This window comes from Camponotus vicinus, unplaced genomic scaffold (genome assembly GCF_025532165.1).
Source record: "Camponotus vicinus isolate PSW18456_S1 unplaced genomic scaffold, iyCamVici1.0 SCAF_2, whole genome shotgun sequence".
NCBI lineage: Eukaryota > Metazoa > Arthropoda > Insecta > Hymenoptera > Formicidae > Camponotus > Camponotus vicinus.
In genome coordinates this window covers 17,770,458-17,781,570 of record NW_028141956.1, presented here as the reverse complement: position 1 = coordinate 17,781,570, position 11,113 = coordinate 17,770,458, and the positions used below count along the sequence as shown (strand labels likewise).

The window sequence follows — 11,113 nt, the reverse complement described above, 5'->3', positions numbered from 1 at the left end:
CTCGATCTGTTTTTCAGATCTCGCGTAAAATCACGCATAATTCACGCATAAATAATTAAACAAATATTTTAAACCTGTAAAAATGATAGTAAAATAAATGTTTTAATCGTACAAAAATTAAAAATATTAATTAAATAAATCTTTTAAGTATAATGTAGTCTGTATATAAAAGATGTAAATTTGCTTGAAAAAAAAAGAATAGAAAGAAAATATATACATGATAAAAACAAATTGCAAAGATGTAAATTAATTTCATAATTTAAGGATATAAAGAGAATATAAATATCTTGGTCAACATGTATGTTTTTCCCTAAAAAAATCATGCGTATTAATAATATTCTCTAATGATTAATATTCTAATAATACGTATAATTTATCAATTCGTAAATAAACAACGTACATATTGTTGCTCAACGGAAACCAGAAGAAGATAGTAGTCTCTTCCGTCAAGAGGAAATGTAAAATATTGTTTCTCAAAATATATATTATATATTGTTATATATTATTATTAAATATTAAATTAAGTACTATGTTAAATATCATATATTAAATAAAAAAGTATATATATATATATAATGAAATAATACTATATACATGTATACATATGTACAGATAATTAAATATACATATCTATGAATAATTTAATATAATATGGAAGAAAAAAATTTTGTACATTTCCAAAACATAAAGAAAATAGAACATAGGATAGTTATAGAAAGGATATCATAGAAAAGATAGACATATAAAATAAATATAAAAAGATACACATAAAATTTAAAGGAATATAAAGAATAGAACATAAAAAAAGAACAAAACCAGAAAAAAAGCGCACATGTTTTATTTAATATTCATATATTACAATATCGAGAAAATAATGTGTGTGTATATATATATATATATATATATATATATATATATATAATATATACATACATATATATATATTTTTTTTTTCTCAGTAAAAGCATTTCTGAAAATATGCAGTTGAACTGCAGTTGAGTAGAGATTATAATATATTATTAATCTTATATATCACGGATTACATGATAAAAATGTGTAATCACATGAAAAATAACACGTTTTTCATACGTATGTTTTATATACAAACACTGTTTTATACGGGCACTTAATTGCCTTATTATTATATCTGTCGGTCCACCCTTGAATAGACGATGTGTATTTGTTTTATAAAATGCGCAGCTTTTGTCACTGTATGAAAGAAATATATTATTTTTACTATGTGATTACACATTTTCATCATGTAATCCGTGATATATGATATTAATAATATATTAATCTCTACTCAATAGTGCAACTGCAGGTTTTCAGAAATATTTTTACTAAGAAAAAAAAAATATATATATATATACACACATTATTTTCTCGATATTAAATAAAACATGTGCGGTTTTTTCTGGTTCTGTTCTTTTTCTATGTTCTATTCTTTATATTCTTTTAAATTTTGTTTATTTTTATATTTATTTTTTATATGTCTATCTTTTCTATTACTATCCTTTCTATAAATATCCTCTGTTCTATCTTCTATATTTTGTGGAAATGTACAAAATTCTTTTCTTTGATGTCATATTCAATTATTTATACATATATATTTTATTATCTGTATATATGTATATATGTATTATTTCATCATATAGTATTATTTCATTATATATAATTTTTTATTTAATATATAATATTTAATATATTTAATTATTATTTAATATAGTATTTAATTTAATATAGTATTTAATTTAGTATTTAATAATAGTATATAATATATAATATTTAATATATTTTTCAAGAAAAATTTTTTACATTTCCTCTTGACGGAAGAGACCACCACCTTCTCGCGGTTTCCGTTGAGCAACAACATGTACGTTGTTTATTTACGAATTGATAAATTATACGTATTATTAGAATATTAATCATTAGAGAATATTATTAATACGCATGATTTTTTTAGGGATAAACATACATGTTGACCAAGATATTTATATTCTCTTTATATCCTTTAATTATGAAATTAATTTACATCTTTGCAATTTGTTTTTATCATGTATATATTTTCTTTCTATTCTTTATTTTTCAAGCAAATTTACATCTTTTATATACAGACTACATTATACTTAAAAGATTTATTTAATTAATATTTTTAATTTTTGTACGATTAAAACATTTATTTTACTATCATTTTTACAGGTTTAAAATATTTGTTTAATTATTTATGCGTGAATTATGCGTGATTTTACGCGAGATCTGAAAAACGGATCGAGTCGCTGACGTACGATTCTCGAGGCGTTAGTTATAGCTATAGCTCGAGAGGGAGGGAGACAGTAGATAGTATGTCGGCACTCTTCTACTGCCCGAAGGTTGCCGAGCGCCGAGCGCCACACGTACACGGCTCTCTTTGTGTGAGTGAGCGTGCAATGGGACAAAACTGGCATCTCTGCCGGGAAGATAAAGAAGGCCATCCGGCTCCACGCCCGACGGAACATGGTCGAGAGGTGGAAAAACCACCTCTCTGTCCCTAACACCTTTGGGCAATGGACCGTCGGGGCTATCCGGCCCTGTCTGGCAGAGTGGCTGGACAGGGCCCAGGGCGAGTTAACCTTCCGATTCACGCAGGTGGCGACAGGGCACGGCTGTTTCGGCGACTACCTGTGTAGAATCGGAAAAGAGTGCACCACACAGTGTCACCACTGTGAAGAATGGAGAGACTCGGCGCAGCACACTCTGGCCGAATGCCCGGCCTGGGATGTGCAGCGCCGAGCCCTCACAAGTGCTGTGAGGGATGATCTCTCGCTGTCGGTCATCGTACCCAAGATGATCGACAGCGAGGAGGCTTGGTCCGCCGTCGTCTCTTTCTGCGAATCAGTAATGACGCAGAAGGAGGCGGCGGAGAGAGTCAGGAGACGGGAGGCGGTGCCGCCTCCTGTGGATAGCGCGGAAGAGGAGACGGAGGAGGAGGGGGAGGCGGACTCGCCTCCCTCCTCTCCCGTCGCAGGACGGACACGCAACAGGATAGGGAGGCACCGTCATCTCCCAGAAGATGACACTAGGGGGAGGGTGTAGGCGTAAATCGGCCTTTCGTGGCCACTTTTGCCCTCCCCTCCCGCCCCTCTCACCCACCGACAGGGAGGGCCTGGGAGGAGAGCTGAGCTCTCCCTCCCTTCTGCGTGCACAGCGCCTCCATGGTGGGGGCGCATGCAGTGAGTGAGTCTCCCCCGTGGGGGGTGGCCACCATGGGAAGCAAGAGGGGGGTGGAGTGCAATAGTCTCTTCATCCCTCCTCCATAGGGAGTATGCGCTGTGCTTCCCTCCTCTCTAAGGAGGGGGGACTTGGTGCGTTTCCCTCGGGGTTCGGTCGGCCAGAGACGGACTCCCGAGGAAGGCGGACGGGTGGCGTGGCCCCACCTGTCCGCATAAGAGGAAAGGCGGGGAGGACTACTGAATGCCCTCCCCCAGGAAGGAGACCCGGCGGCAGCCAAAAGCCGCCGGGTCCTAAGTGCGGAGGGGAGCCCACAGACAAGGACCTGAAGTATTACCACAAAGTTCCGGGTCCTTGTCTGCCCCTTCTGCGCGAGGAAGGCCACCTCGGGGGTTTTAGCGGGTATACCGGTGGAATCGCACTTTATCGCTGCCGGGACTCCCGCATAACCTTCACCCGATTCCCCTAGGGTGAGGGTATCCATAAAGGATTTCCCCCGAGATATAAAAAAAAATCCCACTTGTGGGAGTACCGCGCCGAGTATATAATCCAGCCTCTCCGGCAGACAGCAATCTATCCTTATTCCGACTCGAGACGCTCGAAGCTTTAGAGCGCACTCTGAGAATTCGAAGCTACCGACTCCTACTCCTCGCTCCCTGGTCCAGAGCGGTACCGTGCCCGGTTGAACGTATCCGACGGCCAGTATTCCAGTGTACTACGGGCGCTCCCGTGTGCACTACCACCCTTCTGATTCAGGGAACAGGTGCTCCTGTCCTCGGCCGACCGCAGTCGGCATCCGGATCCGTCTCACTCCTAACACCGAGTCCTCGACGATGGTCCAACAGCCGTTTTCACGGCTCCGGACCGAAATAGCCGTTTTCACAGCTCCTGAGAGGAACAGTTACATAACAATCGTTTTTACGGCTCCCGACCGAAATAGTCATTTTCACGGCTCTCGTACACCATTTGTTCTTGCGACACCTGACCGGGTCGTTTCTGCGATCTCGGTGAAAACAGCCGTTTTCACGGTTCCGTATCGTGAAGATCCGCACTCAGCGATCTATCCTCGCTCCCTGGTTACATCGTCATACGACGAGGTTTCGGATGTACAAATCGGTTTTTGAATAAGGAATTTGTAGAGTTTCTTAGAATCTCAATAAAAATTGTAGAAATTCTTCATTTGATACGCAATTGCTACATCCGACAAAATTGTATGACAAATATAATATTAGTCTTAACATTATAAGTATGTTGCGTTGATCTCATCTTTTACAAAATATAATAGTGTTTTTATAGAAAAGTTTTCCTAATATATAAAATTATTGACATCCTTTTCAGTTTTATGTTTATATAATTATGTTATAATACATACATTGTGATTTTATATTTTATAAAATATCGTTCTGGAAAACTTCCTAATATATAAAATTAAGTAATGAATTAAGTAATTAATATTATTTTCAATCTTTATATATATTTATATATGTATATAATATATATATATATATATATATATATATATATATACAGGGTGATTCAAAATAACCCCTGTGTCCCTGAAATGACATATTCTTGAATCAATTTTAAGACGATTTTTCCTTCGGCAAAATTTCGTCCGAAGCTTAGTTTTGAATTATTAAAGAAAGTAGTTAACGTATGACGGGTCGAATACAAGAGGCAGGCAAGGGTGGCGCGATTCACCGTCAGACGCGGGAGCTTACGCGGGGCGCCTGCTGTGATCAGCTGATCGCTATACACATACAGACACACATGCGAACACATACATTCTCTCTCTGTCTGTCTGTCTGTCTCTCTCTCTCTCTCATTCGCTCACTCACCTGTAAATTTTTTTTTTTTTTTTTTACGAGAGAGGGGAAAATGCATTTTATGCATACCCACCGGTCGATCCAGTGAGTTATGTGGGACTCGAGTACCAAGTCGAATTACCAACTCGGTACTCCCTACCCACTAAAAACCCCTCTCTTTTCACGAATTTCCTTTGACACACTGTCCCTCTGACTTCCCGAGATCTGTTTTCACATAACGTCAAAAAATAGTTATCATTACCTTGTTCGATGACTTTTGATGTATTGCTGTAATTGCTTGAAGGAGAAATGAATTTTCCGATAGATCGTACGTTCTCAAATTTAACGTAGATATCACGTTGCAAAAGACAAGAAATCCACACTAAATTATTAACTGAAAGTTTTTCTTCTTTCATGAACTGTATTCTTTTATAAACTTTAACGTAATCACATTTATTTACTCACTCGATGAGATGAGAAATTTACTAATGACTCTATCACTGATCACTATTAATCACTGTCGAATAATAACTGTTGGCGATTAAAAATCACTCGATGAAAGATACACGCGCGGACACGTTACTACACGACGCGACGACGCGACAATGCGACGATAATTATTCGGCGACTGCAAGCAGTTTTTTGTCATGGTAGGTTGCGGTAGGTTAAGGTACTACTGGCGCTATCGAACGCGATCATGTGTTCGATTGAAGAATGCGGTAAACATAATAAACATTTAACATATTAATATTATTATTATCATGAATGTGTGTGATATCCATACATCGTATGATATTTATTTAAAAATTAATTAGATTAAATAAGTGTTTTTAAAATATTTATTACTTTTATTATTATCTTAAATAAATATTTAATATTAATATTTTATATGATAATAGTAAAAGTAATAAATATTTTAAAAGCACTTATTTAATCTAATTAATTTTTAAATAGATATCATACGATGTATGGATATCACACACATTCATGATAATAATAATATTAATATGTTAAATGTTTATTATGTTTACCGCATTCTTCAATCGAACACATGATCGCGTTCGATAGCGCCAGTAGTACCTTAACCTACCGCAACCTACCATGACAAAAAACTGCTTGCAGTCGCCGAATAATTATCGTCGCATTGTCGCGTCGTCGCGTCGTGTAGTAACGTGTCCGCGCGTGTATCTTTCATCGAGTGATTTTTAATCGCCAACAGTTATTATTCGACAGTGATTAATAGTGATCAGTGATAGAGTCATTAGTAAATTTCTCATCTCATCGAGTGAGTAAATAAATGTGATTACGTTAAAGTTTATAAAAGAATACAGTTCATGAAAGAAGAAAAACTTTCAGTTAATAATTTAGTGTGGATTTCTTGTCTTTTGCAACGTGATATCTACGTTAAATTTGAGAACGTACGATCTATCGGAAAATTCATTTCTCCTTCAAGCAATTACAGCAATACATCAAAAGTCATCGAACAAGGTAATGATAACTATTTTTTGACGTTATGTGAAAACAGATCTCGGGAAGTCAGAGGGACAGTGTGTCAAAGGAAATTCGTGAAAAGAGAGGGGTTTTTAGTGGGTAGGGAGTACCGAGTTGGTAATTCGACTTGGTACTCGAGTCCCACATAACTCACTGGATCGACCGGTGGGTATGCATAAAATGCATTTTCCCCTCTCTCGTAAAAAAAAAAAAAAAAAATTTACAGGTGAGTGAGCGAATGAGAGAGAGAGAGAGACAGACAGACAGACAGAGAGAGAATGTATGTGTTCGCATGTGTGTCTGTATGTGTATAGCGATCAGCTGATCACAGCAGGCGCCCCGCGTAAGCTCCCGCGTCTGACGGTGAATCGCGCCACCCTTGCCTGCCTCTTGTATTCGACCCGTCATACGTTAACTACTTCCTTTAATAATTCAAAACTAAGCTTCGGACGAAATTTTGCCGAAGGAAAAATCGTCTTAGAATTGATTCAAGAATATGTCATTTCAGGGACACAGGGGTTATTTTGAATCACCCTGTATATACACATATATGGGCGCATCCCGTTTGGACACGTAACAATTGGACACAGAACGATCGGACACTGAACGATCGGACACTGCACGATCGGACATTGCACGATTGGTGCAAACCCATGTGTAACCATCCAATAATAAACCTCGTTTAATACTGAAAGCACACGGCAGTGTGTGTTGAACCTCGTTTCGCATGGAATATTGCAAACCATGTGGAACGGTGTCCAATCGTGCAGTGTCCAATCGTACAGTGTCCAATCGTGCAGTGTCCAATCGTGCAGAGTGCGTGTCCAATCGTGCAGTGTCAAATCGAGATCGTCCCAATTGCGCACATTCCCGATCGGACACGATGACATTTCCCGATCGGGGATACATGCCTTCGCCCTGTGCTTTTAATGCGAAACGAAGTCTATTATTGTACGGTTTCACATGGGTTCTACACACGAAATGAGTTCAATTCACAACGCCCTATGCTTTCAGTGCGAAACCAGGTCTATTATTGTACGATTTCACATAAGTTTGTGTCCGATCGGGACTGTGTCCGATCGGGTCTGTGTCCGATCGGGTCTGTGTTCGATCGGGACTGTGTCCGATCGAGTCTGTGTCCGATCGGGATTGTGTCCGATCGGGTCTGTGTCCGATCGAGTCTGTGTTCGATCGAGTCTGTGTCCGATCGAGTTTGTGTCCGATCGGAAAATGTCGTGTCCGATTGGGAATGTGCGCAATCGGAACTCACTCGTCCAATCGTGCAGTGTCCAATTGTTCCGTGTCTAATATTACGTGTCCAATCGTTCAGTGTCCAATCATTACGTGTCCAATCGTTCAGTGTCCAATCATTACGTGTCCAAAAAAGTGTCACCCGTGTAATACTCCTGTGTTTGAATAATAAGTGAATATACGTTTTAATCTAAATAATTGTCTTAACAAATAATTGTTTTAAATATTGGGGAATGGAATAAAGTATGAAAAATAAACTTTACTTACGTGTATTGTAGATCTGTATTTATCAAATGTATATAAACTAAAATTTGTTTACAAAAGTTATAACGGCAGTGCCGTTACTAGAGCCGAGTTCACGAACACTCGCTCGCGCCAAGTTGGCGCTAAGTGCCGCCGATTGAGTATCTCGACCGAACCGCGGATCGAGAGCCGCTGATTGAGAAGCGCGGCCTACCCCACTGCGATACGTATGACCGTGTGCGGGTATCCAACCGGCTATATAAGGCGGCCGCTCCGGCAGACCGAGACCTATTCCTGTCCCGACTCTCGGGACGCTCGAAGTCACAGGGCGCACTCTGGGCATTCGAAGCTTACCGAGCTCCTATCCTTGCTTTGGTCCAGAACACGGTCGCTACCGTGCCCGGGTGCACTCGACAACCAGTAGCATCCCGTCGAGCCACGGACGATCCGGTCCAGGGTACGGGCGCTCTCGTACTCGGTCACAACCGACGTCCGGAACTGTCCGGCTCATCCTCGAAGACCTGATAGCCGTTCTCACGGCTCCCGGACGAACAGCAGTTTCCACGGCTCCCGGACGACAGCCGTTGCTACGACTCCTGGAATAACAACCGCCTTCACGACCCTAGATCCCAACCGTGTTCCTACCCGATAGCGATACCCGCGGTTTTCGACCGAACCAACCGTTTCATTGGTCTCGCGTTGCACCAATCCGTGTCCGTTAGTTGTTCTGCAGTGTCCTGTCTTAATTCCTCTGGTCTAGAGCCCGGTTGCTACCGGGCCCGGTCGGTTGCAACCGACGTCCAGTATCTCGGTGTACTACGGGCGCTCTCGTGTACACCACCCTGAGGACGGGTGCTCCCGTCCTCGGTCGACCATGGTCGGCAGACCCTGTTAGACCCGTGTCCGTGGCTAGTTCCACGCGACTACCCTATAGGTATCTCGCGTCCGCGTCCGCGTCTAGGTACACGCGACCACCCTGTAAATATTATCCTCTCGCATCCGTGCCTAGCCTTTACGCGATAGCTCTGTAAATACCCTGCGTTTTAGAATAAGGTCTGTGTTTATAAATAAGTTGCGTCTGATCCGCGTCGTATAACATGTGATAGCTCTGTAAATACCTTGCATTTTAGAATAAGGTCTGTGTTCGTAAGTAAGTTGCGTCCGATTCGCGTTGTGTAACACGCGATCACTCTGCACATATCCTGCGTCATTAGATTAAGGTTTGTGTTCGTAAATTCGTTGCGTCCGATCCGTGTTGTATCGTACGCGACTACCCTGTACACATCTTACGTTCGTCGCGAGAAATCCGTGTCCGTCACGAACTGTACGCGACCAGCGTGTAAAGATCTTGCGTCCGCATTTCTAGTTGTACGCGTCCTCTTAAAAATACACCTGTTTGTGAAGTTTAGTTTAAGGATTACGGAATAAAGAGTTTGTTTGTAATTAACACGTGTAGTTCTACGAGCCTGAGCCTCCCCTTCTCCCGAATCCTGACACCGGCGAGCCGATCCGCGGCGTCAGGAAAGGTGTCCGTTACAAAGGTCCGTTACAAAGTAATTACATATATTCATATTTAAAATTATTAAACAATATTTATGAAGAATATAATAATTATGTGTGATATATACAGGCTGTCCCGGGTTTTTCCACTTTGGGGGCTTATTCTACAAGTTGAAATAAGAAAAAAATGTTATATGGTTTGTTTGGAAACGCTTTATTACGAAGTTATGAAGAAAAATGTTTACAAACCAAAAATAATGAGTCAAACGTATTTATCCTCTCATTTCGAAGTGTTGTCCTTGTACGTTGATACAAGCTTCACATCGATGTCTTATGGAACTTATTACATCACAAATTTTCTGAACGTTTTGTCGAATTTTAATAACTGAGTTTGTAATTCGTTGTACTAGTTCTTCAAGTGAAGTCACCTCTGTATGGTAAACCTTATCTTTTAAAGTTCCCCATAGATAAAAATCCATTGAAAATCCATTTATGAAGTAGGTAATCTTAAATAAACACTAAGAGTGTTGTTTGGGACGATATCATGTTATTTGTAATAACTTCGTAATAAGGCGTTTCTAAACAAACTTCATATAACACTTTTTTTCTTATTTTAACTTGTAGAATAGCTCCTAAAGTTTGTCCGGAAATACCCGGGACACCCTGTATACTAAAAAAGACAGAGCCGGTTTTAGCAATATTGGCGCCCTGGGCAAAATTATCGTGGCGCCTATTCAAAGGCTCGAAATTCTTGAGGAAGAAAATACAAAGTGGTAATATCGAACAATGGACCTTATTTTGTTTTTAGATTGTGGGAAATCCCTCGCAAGCTACACGAAGAAAAGATTTCAGAAAAATTCCCATGCTGTCACTATGAAAGAGATGTAAAAAACTTTTATTGGAGATTTTTATGATACAGCACAGTAAATTTCCAATAAAAGTTTTTGCATCTCTTTTATAGTGACAGTATGGGAATTTTTCTAACTTTTTTCTCTCTGTGTAGCTAAGTAAAAATTTACGGCCCATAAAAATCGGAACCGTATGTGTAAAAAGAATAACTAAATAGTAGATTCTAGATGCATACATTTAACAGTTAACGTTTAGAGTGTCGGCATTTTTCATAAAAAATAGTGGTCTTTTTGGTCGAACGATAGTGTTAAGAGAACTTTCCTTTAGCTTTAAACCCAGAGCTAACGACGTGGACGTAGAAAGCTTTTGTAGCTCCTTTTTTATTTTATTTTTTTGTATTTTTTTGTATTTGTATTTTTTTGTATTTTTTAATTTTTTTTAATTTTTTTTTGTATTTTTTAAATTTTTTTACCCAGAGCTAATGATGTAGATGTAGAAAGTCTTTGCAGCTCCTTTTTTTTATATATTTTTGTTTTTTTTAATTTTTTAGTATTTTTTAATGTATTTTTTTATTTTTTGCTGGTACCCTAGAGGACCCAGAGCTAACGACGTGGACGTCGTTTATATATATATATTTTTGAAATTATAAAAAAATTTTTTGCTTTTAATATTTCCTTTTATTATTTTTTTATAAATATATCTTTCTTTAATTTTTTTTTGTTCCCTAGAGGACAGAAGTTACACGAGCGTTCAGAAATTAGGGATGT

General features: G+C 39.0%; 1 protein-coding gene across 1 annotated transcript; it reads left to right on the top strand.

The window, feature by feature from the left end:
• The first annotated feature begins 2,493 nt into the window (after positions 1-2,493).
• On the top strand, positions 2,494-3,072 carry LOC145966462 (uncharacterized). Its single transcript, XM_083090528.1, has one exon. It carries the CDS (start codon positions 2,494-2,496, stop codon positions 3,070-3,072), a length of 579 nt encoding a protein of 192 aa, XP_082946654.1.
• Positions 3,073-11,113: the final 8,041 nt, after the last annotated feature.

Bases quoted from the DNA above. Each gene is read 5' to 3' on its own strand.
- LOC145966462 (XM_083090528.1), top strand. From the start codon at position 2,494: ATGGTCGAGAGGTGGAAAAACCACCTCTCTGTCCCTAACACCTTTGGG.